The 16,152-nt window shown below is 34.5% G+C and overlaps 1 protein-coding gene across 1 annotated transcript; it reads right to left on the reverse strand.

The window, feature by feature from the left end:
* On the reverse strand, positions 1-15,488 carry CBX8 (Chromobox protein 8). Its single transcript, XM_051216836.1, has 5 exons — positions 15,114-15,488; positions 13,549-13,592; positions 7,709-7,774; positions 6,368-6,977; positions 1-5,725 (listed from the first exon to the last, which is right to left on the reverse strand). Exons 1-5 carry the CDS (start codon positions 15,183-15,185, stop codon positions 1,436-1,438), a joined length of 5,082 nt encoding a protein of 1,693 aa, XP_051065456.1. The 5' UTR covers positions 15,186-15,488; the 3' UTR covers positions 1-1,435.
* Between the last annotated feature and the right edge of the window lie 664 nt (positions 15,489-16,152).

The following is a 16,152-nucleotide window of genomic DNA, read 5'->3' on the forward strand; positions in this document are numbered from 1 at the left end:
GGATATCATGTCTGCCGATGTGTGTTTATAAATATAAGATTTGACTACATCAATTGTGAATTAATTAATATAATTCACCAAGATCAGATTCGTATAAAAGACATCAAGGGCTTGTGGTGCTTTGATTTTTTACCAGTACGAAGCCCGATGCAGGTAGATTGGTATTCAGACATGGAAACTGGAATTGTGAAATCAAGCAATTATCATTGAAGTTCAACACCAGTCAAAATGAGTCTTACGCAAAGTGGAGAACTTGCATCTGTTCAAATCGGTACATTATATCATCATGGTTAGACGAGGTAATCAAGGGAAATTATAGTAAAATATAACTGTAACCAATTTGTAAGCCATTTCATACAACGTTTCCAATAATCTCAAGGATGTAACAAAAAATTAGTCTGCACCTATCTACACGATTAATTTCAACAACTTAATAAGATAAGTGGTGGTATTTCACGAAAACGTATTCCCATTTTGTAATAAAATTACATCATTCTACCGTTGGATTTGTCAAGTCAAATACACGTTCGAACAAAAAAAGAAGTCGGAAAAAGTAATCAAACAAAATATACATTACTGTAATCTTTATGTATTTGTTTATTCTTTATGATTTCTTGACTTAATGTGGCAGATATTTTTTTCAGAAGGGATATATATATATATATATATATATATATGTTTATGTAAACATATTGAAATACTCTGAGAAAGCGAAAAACCAAAACAAAACTAGTAACTAAACAAAGAAATGAAAATAATAACTAAGGTGAAAAAATCGAAACCCAGTAAGAATAAAAGTAAATTGAAGTAATTTGTATGTATGTTTACATAAGAGACAAAGAAGAAAAAGAAGAAAAAAGTATAGTACGTATATTGTGTAATTTGAAAAATCGATATTAACGAATAAAATCGTGATAGGTGACTACTAGTATTCTAATTGTGAAATAAAACCAGCAACTTATGAAATTTCATTATGATTAGTGAACGAAATAATCAATGATTAATACATATAGTCTCATAATATCGAAATGTAGAATGTATGAAAATGGAAAGTAGTAATAACCAATAATGTTAGCTGTAGTCTATGACACTCGTCAGTTACAATTTGTTATTACTTGACTACAAATTTAATATCAACAACCAAAAAAAGAAGTATTTACAAATTACAATGGACAGACAAGTGATAAAAGGAATAGACAAGCAGAAAAGAGAATAGTGATTAAATTAAATAATTCTAAGATAATTAGATTCTATGTATTTCAGTAATTATATAAATATGGAATAAATCTGAATATTTTAATAATGTTAAACCATAAATATATATGTATATGATTAAAAAATATTGATATCTATATACAATGAAAGCACTATAGTATATGTCATAAACAAAAAAACCAGAACTGTACAAGAACTATTTTAAAAAATTGTAAACAAATCATCTTTTCGCAGATAAATCAATTGGTAGATCGGAATTATCTAACATGTCATTTACTGTCCCTGTTGTTGTCGTATTGGTGGTGGTTTTTATCAGCGAATTCGTATTAAGACATGGAGATAAGTGTATACCATTTAAATTCAATAGATCCGGACATCCAGATGTTAGATTTGACAATGGTGGATTCAACATATTCCCTAATGAAAATCCATCGATATAATCAGTTAATTGAGTAAACATGCTGAGCTCTGCAGAATGATTGCTACTAATATGATTAGGATAAGAAGTATATGGTATTCCACAAGGATTTAACAATAATCCATGTTCATGTGGAAAGAATAACAGAGATGGATTATTGATAGGTAATGTGCAGTTCGAATCCATAGGACTAAATGTATTTAGGGAATTATTATTATTATTATTATTATTATTATTACTCGATGTTAACCATTCCGAACTATTAGCATTAGTAGTACTGGTAGTAGTAATAGTCGCAGTTACTGTGCTATTATCATTATCATTATTTTGATGGCTAGTGTCAGGATTCATATGAATTGATGGAAAATTCATATTTGGTATGAAGGAATTAGACGAAAATCCATTTAAGGCATTTAAAGCAACAGCCATCGCAGTTGGATTAGTGGTACAACACATCATTTGCATTTGTAATTGTTGCAAACAAACCGCTGCGGCTAATGCAGAACTGTCGGGATTCGTTTTATGAAGATACGATGAGCTGGGAGTACTATTATTACCATTACTACCATTATTATTATTATTGTTATTATTATTATTAACACTATGTAGTTGGTTATCAATGACAGATGGTGTGCTTAAACATTGATCCAGTAAGGAAGCATTATTATTATTATTTGGATGAATAACTGAAGAGGATAGTGTGGATAAATTTAAAAACGGTGACAATGTCTTTATCATTAAATCTGATTGTATTGTTGTTGTCGACAATAATGATGTCGATGATGACGCTGAAGATATTGACGTAAGAGATGTTGGTGAAGATGAGGAAAAACACCGTTTAACATCTTGATTTCGTTGTAGATAATGATTTTGTTTAATAGTGGATTTAGATCTTACACAAGAATTGGTATGCTTTGAATCTATAGACGTTATACTACGTGGAGATGATGATGATGATGATGATGATGATGATGATGAAGACGCAGTATCCAAATGACAGGTGTTATTAATTGTACTACTACCAGTTGGAATTGTATATGTAGGAGATTCACCAGGAAATGTATAGATATTATCCAAATCATTGATTTTTTTACGATTATTATTCATTTGTGAAGCATTTATCATACCGATTGGTTTTGGTGAATTTAATGTATCACAAGTATAATTATTCCAATTATTTGTTATTGTTGTTGATGAATACTTTGATTTGACTGATGTTTTACGTGAAGGAGAATATTCCACAGTATTTACAAAACCAGTATTATTAATAGTTGTTGATGTCAGTTGATTAACTCCAGTATTAGTAGAATACTTAATGCTAGTAGTACCACGATTACGTACTTGACCAAATATAGTTGCCATTGGTCGATTCCGTGTACTACTATTAGCAGTAATAGTAGTAGTAGTAATTGGAGGTTTCAAATTTAAACTTTTACGAGGTGAACTATTATTATTAGTGTTATTATTATTATAAGTAGTGGTAGTGGTATTAATAGCAAGTGTTGGCAAGGATTTACAAACCGATATACATGTAGTCATGGTATTGATATCACTATTGATTGAAGTAATAGGATTATTTATTTTACAAAGATTATTATCATTAGTTTGGTTAGTACGCAAAGTGGTAGTTTCATGTAATTGTGGAGGTGATTTTGGTTCACATAATGTTTCGTTTAAATTAGATTTTTTACATGAATTTATAAATGATAATTGAGGTATATAAGGAGGGCTATGTTCAATTGGTGTAGATGACCGTCTTGGAGGTAATAAAAGTCCTGGTGAACTTGGTGAATTCAATGAACTTTTCATAATAGCCTCTGTAGCAGCTAACATAAAAGATGATGATGAAGACTGTGAATGACTAGCTAATACAATCTCAGGTGTTGATGACGATGGAGCTGATAATGATGAGGGAACTGGTGTGTTATTAACAATGATCGGTGAAGTTGATGGGTTAATTGTCAGTTCGTTTTCAGATTTGATCACTGTTGGATTTGGTGTAGAACAGCTTTCGATGATTGTTTCATTTTTAATTTTATGTTCATTTTCAAGTGATACTACTGATGAGATAGTCGTAGATGACGTCTCAGTTTCTTCATAAATTGTACTTAGTTGAAGATTATTAATCTCAGGTGATGATGATGGTAATGACGTGACAGCAACTGAACACGTGGTGTCCGGTGATGATGATGTTAATAATGGTGAAGGATTGGAAGTTGGCGAAATGGAATGTAATGACAGATCAGACATGTCTAGATTTGATTGATTTACAGTATAATTTATACAATTTTGTTGTTGATCCGGGGCAACATTCTCATCTGCATATTGACTGAGTGAGTTTTTTTTTACATACTTTTGTATTATATTATCATTATCATTACTAGCCACATTTCCCTGTTTGATATCACATAAATTAACATTATCTACACTTTTTGTAGTGAGATCACTAATACTATTATTACTATTATTAATGATTAAATTATCATCTATCGAAGTATCTAATTTTGTGATAACAGAGGAAAGATTTTGTTCTTTTAAATTCAAGCATAATGGTTTAATTGTTCGTGTGGCTAATGGTATTGGTGATGTCATTGTTGTTATCGTATACGTAGTAGTAATGGTAGACGTACTGTTAGTAGTAGTCACCGTAGTACTTGGCATTTTGCACGAATCGATAACTGTAGTCACGGTGGTAAAATCATCATCATCATCAGAATTAGTAATATATTCATTTTTATAACAATTATGTTGAACAAGTTGACTAGTTGGTATACCGAAAAAATTTCCTGGACCACTACATTCTTTAATGCTAATAGTTAAACCATCAACAGTTATATCAGTGATACACATTTCTGGCACAAGACGAATTTGTTTTCTATAATTTGAATGAATTTGATTTGTTGTATTATGTAATAACATATGATTTTGTCCAATAATCATATCATTTGAATGTTTCGTAGAAATTGTTGTTCTACACGAAGTTGAGGAAGTTGACGATGAAGATGATGATGAAAGTCTATGTGTAGGATGATGATGATGATGATAATCAGTCAGTGATTCATGATGATTGTCAGTGTATGAACATAAACTATCCGGCCCAGATAACTGTGTAGTGAGCGATCTTGGTAAATGTATACGTAATGGAGCTAAACGTGGAAAATCTTCATTAGGTGATGTATTATTTGAAATAGTCGGTGAAAAGCTATCTGTCGATAATGATGATGTTAATGAGGTAGATGAACCGGAACGTCGACGTATTTTACTCACATTCACATTATAATCTTCGAATGATGAAGAGTAACCACTTTTTTGGTGATGATAATAATAATCAGAAGTTTGATCATGACGTCGTTTACGCTTGTCTTTCTTTTGTGAATGTTTACGTTTTTTAGTACATTCATATTCTTCATTTCCTGGAGAAGATAAACAACTTTCAGATCTAAATTGCCGATGACGCTTTTTTGTAGAAATAATTAGATCGAATGGTGTTGATGATGATGAAGAGATTGTAGTAGAAGAAATAAAAAGTTTAGGCAATTGCATAATATTTGACGTATTTATACAAGGTATCTGCTTAGTCCATTTGGGTGATTTACAAGTGTTCAATGTACCAACTGTATCTGTGTAAAAAGATTGTGGAGAATTTTCAATTTGAATCTCTGGAAGACGCATGCCTCCGGTTGGATTGAATGTATGTGGTGATAAAGTTGTACTACTTCGACGTGGTAATTCAACCGGCGCAATAAAATGTGTCGTAGTTGTTGTCGCAGTTGAAATTGAATCATCATGTTTGAGTGCAGTAGACAATTCAAGAAAAGATGAATGATCTGAATCTTCTATAGATGAACTAGTTAATTGTGAAGAATTTTGACTATTACAAGAAGAATTACTTGATACACCTACTGGTGGACAAGGTAATATACGATCACGCGGTATAGTCAGACGAATCTTTGGTCTTTCTTCATTTGTTACATTAAAAGTTGTAACTGTAGTCGTAGTACTGATAGTACTACAACTAGTAGTAGTAGTAGTACTGGTTGTAGTACTAGTGGTTATATTTCTAGTTATGTCCGCTGGAGACGGACTGATAACCTGGTTAAAACATAAAGAATAAAAAAATATGATAAGCTGTGTAAATCTCTAACAGAATAATATTATTTGAGTTTTCTCTCGCTTCAAAGAATACGTTAAGAAATCTTGCAAGGCTTTTAAAACAACTATGGAATGACACTAGACAACTTGTTACCAATATAGATGGTTAACTATCACCTACTTCTACACGCAATAATGGCTGGTGAGAGAAATTTTGTGAGAAATGAAGATGCTGACTATATAGCTGACAGTTAGTGGGATTATCGTAACCAATAGTTGGAGATACAATGAGCAGCATAGCTCAGAATCAGTCTCAACACCACAGATACATGCACACGGCTTTCGCCGCCAAATCTTTTTATACGTTTTGTGCTAGGAATTCAACCTTTCTTCTTGAATCATATTGTTTACGCTAAACTTTTTCAACCACCTTTGACATTGTAACTTGTTTCTTTACTCTGGTATTCGTCTCGACAATGCCACCTCTGTATGTTGATATGATATTGCGGTCTGAATTGAACACAAAGGCTAGATTCTACATTACATATAACTGACTGACTCTTCATGATCTATTATTACAAATATACTGAAATGTATTGAAAATAAATAACAATATATAGAAGTGGGATTTAAAAAACTTACAGGTTGAGAGTTTTCCGTATGAGCAATATTAGTAGTTTGTTGTGTTTGTCTTCCAGATATTCTAGAATGTGCTAATGCAGCAGCTGCATTAGCCGCGGAAGCGGAAGCAGCAGCAACAAGTAAAGTTGTCCGACGGAAACGACGATCAAAGCACAAATCATTATTATTATTGTTTGATTCAATATTAATTGGTGAGCTAATCGAATTCGGTGTTATTCTAGTACTACTATTACTGGTCATAGGATCTATCGATAAATTTGGTGAACATGAAGATGTTGGAATATTTTTCATGACATTATCAGAATCATCATTGCAAATAACTTTTGTAGAGGTAGTAGCAGTATTAAGGAAAGTAGAAAGAATTGGATCAGTATAAACTGATGAAGCTTTTGACAAAATAGGACTTTCACATTCTATTGTACCACGTGAACATAACACTCTTTCTGGACTTGTGATCATTGATACATTCTCTTTAGATTTAGAAATATTGTCATGATGGTAATAATAGTGTTTATTATCTGGTGAATTTAAAGATGAAGATCGTTGACTTTCTGAACTAATACTTCGTTCGTGTGAATTTAATTCTTGTTGTGCTTTCTTACGTTTCTCACTGAAACGATGGAACGAAAAATCAATAAATTAATTATACCATTCAAGTAATTAGTCAGATTACCAACAAATTCCAATCTTGTAAAACTAAGATATTTATTGGAATTAATTATTGAATAGTGAGTAATATGCGTCACTTCATTGACGTTGTTCGAATTCGATCAATGAAGTTATACTTTGAAAACTGATCTAAGCTACTGGAGGTTTCGTTTTTTGACGTAAATTGTTAATTACATGTAGTCAGCAAGAAACACTTTACAAGCTGATTAGCAATTATCACCGTGGTGTACCTACAATCCTTAGGGCGAGTTTGTTGCTCCCTGAGATCATAAACCTCATCAGTCAACTCTTCATAGTCAAGCGAGCCAATTAGGTTGTGACTGATCTCCTGTAGGATTAAAATATTTATATTTATTAATCACTGAGTTTTTCTAATCCATAGTACTGATCATTTCCACCGATCTAGTTATAATGTGGCTACCAATTTGAGTGATCCAACGTCACGTGAACTATAGAAGAGTAGTTAGAAGTAGCGACTATTCAAATTCATCGAATCAGTTCAAAAAGGCATATTAATGAGATATTATAATTGCACCAATGAAAATAGACTGGATATTCGATGAACGATTTTCAATATATACATGCATTGTTCAAAACAAATCAATCATTGTTTTATTATGAGAATAGACTAAATCGGGATATGATCTCAGATTTAATGAGAAGATAACTTACCGTCTTTCAAATGATTCAATTAATCGTTTGTCTAATATATTTTTTTCTGGTTCCCATGTATTATGTCTACAAAATACATTTTTTGAAAAAAAATAGTTGCTTCAGGGAAAAATATGACCATTGATAAAAAGGTTAAATAGTTGTTATTACCGTCGATAGTAATTACATTTTATTAATTTATAATTACATAAAAAGGGGTCAATTTATCAGTATAAGAAGACCCTATAAACTCAATCGTAACTAAAACTTTAATGTGGTGGTCGCAGTTGTTAATTGTGATGACCCGGTCGAGCTGCATTCTCCTTTAGGACCTGGTTAAGGGACGGAAAAGTGGCAGCAGTGTCAAACGCTCTGTTTCATGACGGTGATAAGGTATTTTCTTCAAATAATCATTCTATAGAGCGATGTTGCCTTCTTACAACGGGAGAAAGGGATTAAAAAGTTAGGCCCTGAAAATAACATACTTTATTTTACACCGCAGATTGCAGTCGAGAATGGCAAAGCTTTTAAAGTGTGGAGGCAAATAATTCAAGGGTACTCACATAAGAGTTGTGTGATCAAACTAAAACAGTTGATCACTGAGTTTCGTTTTCAGGTATATAACCCAGAAAAGACAACCGCTTTAATACCTTCAACAGCAGTCGAGATCACTTTTTTCACAATTTGATGAAAGCATTTCTTGGTTATAGTTGCTACACTAACCAACAGTGTACGATCGAAAAAGTAGATAATAAATGAATCTATCTGAGCTAAACAGGTTAACTTTAAACAATGTTGTCAGAGGCTATAGAAGTTAAAATACGATACTTCCTCAGGAACTGAAATTAGTAAGCTTGTGGCTCAAAAACAATCTGTGACATCGTGAAATACTAGTCACCTTAGTATCTACTTTTTCTTAAATAATCTTCTTGGGCATAAGAGTAGACTGACAGATTAAGTCTCTGTGTTTTGTTTTTTGCAGGGGATCAGAAAACGTTGCCAAAAATTCATCCACTTCTTCCTCTCAAATGGAGTCAATGGTACAGAGATGAAAAAATGCAATAAAGCGTCTACTTATCTTTACGTCTTATTACCTTCCTGTTCAGACGGACATCACAAAGGCGACTGTTTACTGAAATCCAGCTTACGGGGAGTATGTTCCACTCCCGAATTAAGTGCTACACCTGCGCTCACAAAGCAACGAGAAAGAACAATCAAGACCCTAGACATATGGAGGATGAGTCCTGTCAGTGCTCCACACTAACTAGATGTAGTCAAGTAAATAGGCGCACATGAACCCCGAATATTTTCGGAGACAGTATTCATCAGTAGAGAGAGAGATTTGTTATAGCAACGGACGCCTGTTGTCCATTCGACTCAAAGTTCGAACGGTAAAACTTTTTACATGTGATTTATAGTATGGTTTCAGGAGACCAAGAATAACGCTTCGTAAACTCGAATTGTTACCATTAGCAAAGCGTCAAAATAAAGATAAATTCTTATCATTAGTGATGAGAATTTATAGTGAACAAGAGCATGTCGAGTCCTGTTAGCAGTATGAGAGGTAGTCACTTTCTAGTTGGACATATTGTGAAAGTATTTTTCTGCTACAGTGACCTGGACGTGTGGTGTAGTTCTGACGTAGATACGAATTATTTGAGGAAATCGTCTTACCAGTCATAGCCCAGTACATTTGACAGGACGACAATTCGTCAATCCAAGATTACTGCTTAGTTTTACTTCTTCCCAACCGATGTTTTTGGTATCATAATAATTAAATGGGGTTGTTGCAGTCAATATAACTCATTTGGGTCATGATGAGAAAATAAGACCAGTGTATCAATGTATCAGTTATACCTTACTATATCAGGAATCTGGTGGACAGTGATAATCTTCGCGCATACACATCCCCTAAACATTGAGTGGGCGTTGCTGAGTTTATACGTAAAATTCTAAGTAGGAATGGTGACTTGATGAGGCTTTGGACATATATAAAAGTAACTGCTTTAACCACCGCCTGCTCCGATGTACAATGTTGACCGGTCAGAAGTTGTATGGCAACGAGCAGTCAAACCAAGGCATGTTATCGGTACACAAAGTGAACGATTGTTGAGTTGAGTACTATCAATGGGTAGACTACTGCGATGAGAGCATGAGTCCTACTAAAGGCTATTCATGGTAATAGCAAAAATAAGTATTGAAAATCCTATCATTGAGTAAACCACTGATTTCTAATATGTAACAGCTTTTTCAGACGAGGGAAATCAGTTTTAATTTATTTCATCTTGGAAACCTAGTGCATATTATTGTGAATAACTCTATGCGTTACACAAGTCACTTGATTTGTGTGAGGGCTATGATACTGCCCGGGAGCACGAAACGAACTAGGTGACTTTCTTAGGGGGCCACACTCGGAGTTTTTGACCTGAAAGTCCAATCCACAAGTCGGTGGAACAACGTTAGATGCAATCACAGCGGCCGATGACTAAAAATTGATTCACACTATATATTTCGTTAGAATCCTGGAATCTATGCGGACCACAGATTCGGGATCAGTGTTTTTCGATTCCCCCTGTGTTCACCAACCCGGTTAGAGCACCGGACATTCGCTTCTCGTCCTCTCAATTTCGAAAATAAACCCCTACCCCGAGAAGGCAGTGAGTAGGACTCCCTGTCAGTGACTGTATACGCGCGGCCATGAGAGCATTTCGAGAGGAGGAGCGGACTCTCCCTAACGTCGGACGTAACAGGACATTTGGGGGCGATGTTCTTTGTTGAGTATGACTAAGTGACTATGCAAAGGTTGCAAGTAGCTTGTAAAATTTGCTGCATCTACATAGTTGACATTAAACTGAATTGTTTTTATGTAACATAATGATGCATTTCTGTACTCATGTATGTATATACTCAAACGAAAAAAAGATGCAGGAACATCAGAATTCACGTATAAAAAGAATGTAGATCAGTCATCATAGTAAATATTCCAGTTTTATAAAAAAAGTACTTGAATTTTAGTTAATCTTATGTTTCCTTTACGTGTGGTGGTGACTGTTTGGCTAAGGACCCGATAATGTTGTTTACAAAGGTCTGGGAACGAGAGAGTGTACCAACGTCATGGAATGAGTCAATAGTTGTCCCTATCTTTAAAAAGGGTTCACGTCGTTCCTGTAACAACTATCAGGGGATAAGTCTACTTCCGATTGAGTCCAAGCTATTGGCTTCCGTCATACTTCGTAGGTTGTTCAAAACACGAGAAAGATTGACTCGCGAAGAGCAGGCTGGTTTCCGTTCTGGTCGAGGATGTATTGATCATATCTTCACCCTCCGCCAAATGTTAGAACACCGTTATGCTTATCAAAGGCCAACAATCGTAGTGTTTCTTGACATCAGGGCTGCCTTCGATTTGCTAGACAGGACTGTTCTCTGGGATTGTCTGTTGAAGAAGGGTTTGCCTGAGAAGTTTATTCACACCTTAAATGCCCTATATACAAACACCTCAGACACAGTGAGGGCATACAACCATCTCTCTTCATTGTTCCATTCGAGCAGTGAAGTTAGGCAGGGTTGCCCAATCTCACCATTCCTCTTCAACTTTGCCATCGATGATATTCGGGAAACAGCTCTGATGGATGTAAGTAATGGTGGTGTGATCTGTTGCCTGGAGAAAGAATTCTCGACCTTGAGTATGCTGATGATATTGTCTTACTGTGCGATTATCCCCAAGACATGCAATCCGCACTTAATCAGTTGGCAGTCAGTGTCCGTAGGTATGGTATGTGCTTTGCACCTTCGAAGTGCAAAGAACTTCTACAAGACTGGCAGGATTCTAATCCTGTACTCACTCTGGATGGTGAGCAGATAGAAGTAGTCGAGAAGTTCGTGTATCTAGGTAGCTGCATAAGTGCTGGTGGTGGCGCGAGTGATGAAATCAATGCACGTATAGTGAAGGCCAGAGCGGCTTATGCCAATCTGGGACACCTTTGGCGTCTTCGTGATGTTAGTCTGGCTGTAAAAGGTCGAATCTACAACGCGTCGATGAGAGCAGTTCTGCTCTATGCTTGTGAAACCTGGCCTCTCCGAGTTGAGGATGTTAGACGACTCTCTGTGTTCGATCGTCGCTGCCTCCGAAGGATTGTTAACATTCAGTGGCAACACCATGTTAGTAATGCAGAGGTTCGGCATCGTGTGTTCGGGCACAGAGACGATAATGCAATTGGTGTCACCATCTTGAAACACCGACTTCGGTGGCTTGGACATGTTCTACGAATGTCGTTTCGGATAATTCCACGTCGTGCATTATTTGCCGACTCTGGAACTGGTTGGAAAAAGCTGAGAGGTGGTCAGTGTATGACATTTCATGCAATTGGTTCCCTTTATGAATTTAAATAGAGCAAGAACAAACATTGATGCAGAATAGTATGAATTCATATTATTTCGAGGTTTCTCGTCAGCTGCTCACAAACCAAAATTGTGATAGAATTTTTACATGGAGATAGTGTGAAACAATTGACATAAATGAGTGTAAATAACTTGATTACAATAATAACTATATATATATATGCTAGAAACAGGTCAGAGGTCAAAAGAGGGGGGTTAATCCAGGGTGGGTGACATGGTGTCGTGGTATGAAAGAAAGCTGCAAAGGGCTGGCTTCTGTTGGTCCTTCACGACTCCCTGGCTGGGGTCCGAAAGATGGTGCGACACAGTGGCTAGAGACGTTATCAGATATTGCCCAGAATACAAGCCAGTGGCGATCCTGCTGTAACCTTTTACTTTCTTCATAAAAAGTGGTTGTATCTTCCTTAACTGAAAGATTTCTTCTGATTGTACCTTTCGTTTCCCCCATTATTATTATTACGCTACCTTATCGTATTCTGTTCGTTATTGCTCTTTTTAACGCTCCTCACCTTTTTTCCTTCTCTTCAAATTCCCAGTGTTTTGTGTGGCGCATATATATTTGGTGCCCTTTTGTACCAATATTTATGTGTTCAAATAAATAAAATCCTTTACGTGACACGTCTACATTCCAAAATGTGATGAGAATCTCATACTATACCAAATATCTATTGTAGAATAAGTTAATGTTTTTTACAATTACTATTTGTGTATGTAAACCTAGTCACTTAATTGGAAAATAATTATTTTGAATGTAGTTGGACGTAATAGAGAACTGCTTAATATTAGGATATCTTAGTTATTGATTTGAAGTTATGCATCTCGGAATAAGGCTTACAACATCATGAAAAGGAACAAAAGCAATATTACCTGCCTGTTGTTAAATCTAATTTTCACATGTAATGTAAGTAACATATGAAAAATGGTAGTTTTTTATTATAACTCCGTTGATGAATAGTGAGTGTTTACATCTAAACAAGCTTAGTAACGGCTGCGGTTTATTGTTTAATAAGAAAACTAATTCTTTAGAATTAGCTTGCCGTAAATGCATTCACCTACAGAAAAAATAAGCGTCTACAGTAAATGGGTCACCTCCAGATCAGATCAAGTTATCAGGCCTAAATGGGACACACCAGATGTGTTGACTCCAAGGCCGTGTCTAATGCTCTAAGACTAGGCCGTAAGGTCAAATAATTGGGGGTAGAAATCAGGCTAATATGAAGGTCGAATTATAGATCAATGCATAAATAATCAGCCAATCAAAAACAAGTATTGACCAACAAGCCACTAGAATAGATGTGGGCAGACAACCATATTTTCTTTCTAGTTTATTTGAATGATAAGCGAGTTGTGAAGACTTTGATTAAAACTCATTGCTGAAAATCCTGGATTCCCATTAAAATATGGACGAAAACAGAAAGTACTTGTAATATAACGAAAAAAAATTTAGGTTTGTGAATACTTACTCGTCAGACCAATTTTTCCATTTCACTAGGTATTCTACACGACTCTATAATGAGAATTAGAATAGATGGTCAATTCAAAGGCATTAAGTAAGCATTTAGAATAATCTCAATAAAACAAAAGTTTAATTCGTTAATATGTATTTCTTAGAATCCGAAAATTTGATATATATTGTAGGAATGTAGATTTTGAATTCTTTGAAAGTTACATATATTGACTTGTTGGTAGGGCTATGATTTATCGACGACCTATCAGTAATACTAAAATGTCAGGGGAAATTTAACCGGTTACTAGTGTCACAAGATGGTTATATAAGGGTGTGAGGATTTGGGACTAAAGCAAAACATGACGCTTTTCACTACAAAGCGATACCAGCTATAATGCATAAATGCTACTTAACGATTTAGATGAATGAATATCGCGTTAAATCCCAAGAACTTTCTATTTCAAGCCTTTTGAATTCGTACATAATCTGAACGCCCGCGAACTCAGTAGTTTAGTGATCAAAGCACATGCTTTCGAAAACCTTAGGAGATCAAACCACGAATCACAATTTCCCCAGTGTGTTACGTAATAATGTATACATGGTAAATGTTGGGACGCATCATCTATGATTAACGGACCACTATAGACCAATAAATTTCAATAAACCTATAAACCTGATTTGTTAAGCAGTTCTCACGGGGTACAGTTTTTATTGTTTTACACGACACCACTACCTGGTAATGCTAGTTCAGTCATGTGGCTTATATAGTCACAAAGTGAAGTTTTTGGAACGGATACTGTAGTACGGTACAGTTGTTATACATTATAGTTATAGAGTATTATCTTGGACCTTTATCGTTAATATGTTGCTTACTGTGTGAATTATTTCCAATATTTTTTGAGAATGCATGCATGTAGTAGATAACAAAATCTAGATTACTTGAAATATTTGGTCACTTTAGTAGTGCGATAGTAGTCATTGGAAGTAAATCTATAAATAAACTACTTTGAACTAATTATAAAATGCGAAAATCACGAAATTTGCTGGGTCATGATCATTTCAAGTGGTCTAAAATGTGTTATTGAATATAAACCCTCTGCATATAATGAGTTTGTAGGTATCATTATCAAATAAATTGAGCATTGGGTAGATAGTTATAAATAACAATAATATATTTGTATTATCCCAATGAATAGAAAAATTAGAGTTTCTGACGTTTCTTGACATAGTGTAAACCACTTCTTTAGAGAACAAGTATTTATTCCCTTAGCATAGTTCACACAGAGACTACATTATTATCAATGGATTTATAAACCACTATCTATTTTCACCCTGTAATACTTCATTTTCACTATGGCTATGACTACTGGTAACAAAACAAGTATTAATTTAATAGTTAGGATAAGTAGTGGGAAACTATGTGATGCACCGTACTCACAATGAACGTATGATTGACTCTGAGAATCAAAAGCACTATTTGGTACATACTGTTTGTTAGCTTATTAATTACTGAATGAAGAAAGAAATATATGAAATAGGATTTCAAAGTGTATCTAAAACCAGTTATTTTGAAATACTTACCCCACGTATTCGTTTTCCGACAAGGTGTTCAACTCGATATACACCAGAAGTTCGTGAACGAGATTTATGCATAATTATCCAGTTTATAGTTATAATCCAAATTAGATATGTAGCCAAAACATAAGGTGTTCTCAAAAAAAATAGAATGACGTTTAGAATTATAATCCAAGTAAGTAATCCGGCTGGTGTTAACTTGAACGTCCCTTATTCACAAATGATGAAATGTTACTTACTAACTCACTGTTTGCATCTCTACCCCCTTTCTGGTTGAATATGTGTTCTTTACCCCTGTGTATTATTCAAATTCAACCATTCAAAAATTAGTGCGTTAAATCCTTTTTTTTCGCGGGGTCAACTGAAAACCAATAGAAAAAAATTATTAAGGGAACCTTGAAAATTTTCCGCTGATAACTTTGCAATTTTTATCAACCAATCGTATTGTAGATAATGGTGGTGTGTTGTTTATCCGCTCAATATAGATTTAACTTAACATAGTTACCAGGACAAAAGAATGGCTAGACAGGCCTAAACATTCATTCCTCCAATGGCATTCATCCACTTTTAAAGTTGGTTGTCCTCACTAAATTTCTAACTATGTGGTGGTGGGTCACTCAGTTTTTATAAAAAACACATGTCTTTTCGATTGACTGCCTTTTATTGTTTTGATTAATTTTTGTGTTTAAGTTCTAGGTATTTGTTATTTGGTCATAAGCTGCTCAGTGTTTAGTGTTTTTTGTGATAGTGTTATGAAATATCCTCACAACTAGTGCGTTTCTAATGCTAGATTTACAATACTGTATCGAATGTGTAGAATTACTTTATCCCATACTTTATACTTCTAGAATGGTTTTGACCACCAAAATATAGCCGAAATACTCAATAATATCAAAATATCTGGCAAAAAAAGGCTTTAGAAAATTATTTATGACCTTTACTACTTTACATCAAATAATGAGTATTATAAGTAAGAAAATTCTATTAGGTATTTAATATTCTATTCTCTTCCATCTATTGTGTAAGAATGATCACGATAATTAGT

The sequence above is a fragment of the Schistosoma haematobium genome, chromosome 6 (genome assembly GCF_000699445.3).
Source record: "Schistosoma haematobium chromosome 6, whole genome shotgun sequence".
Taxonomy (NCBI): Eukaryota; Metazoa; Platyhelminthes; class Trematoda; order Strigeidida; family Schistosomatidae; genus Schistosoma; species Schistosoma haematobium.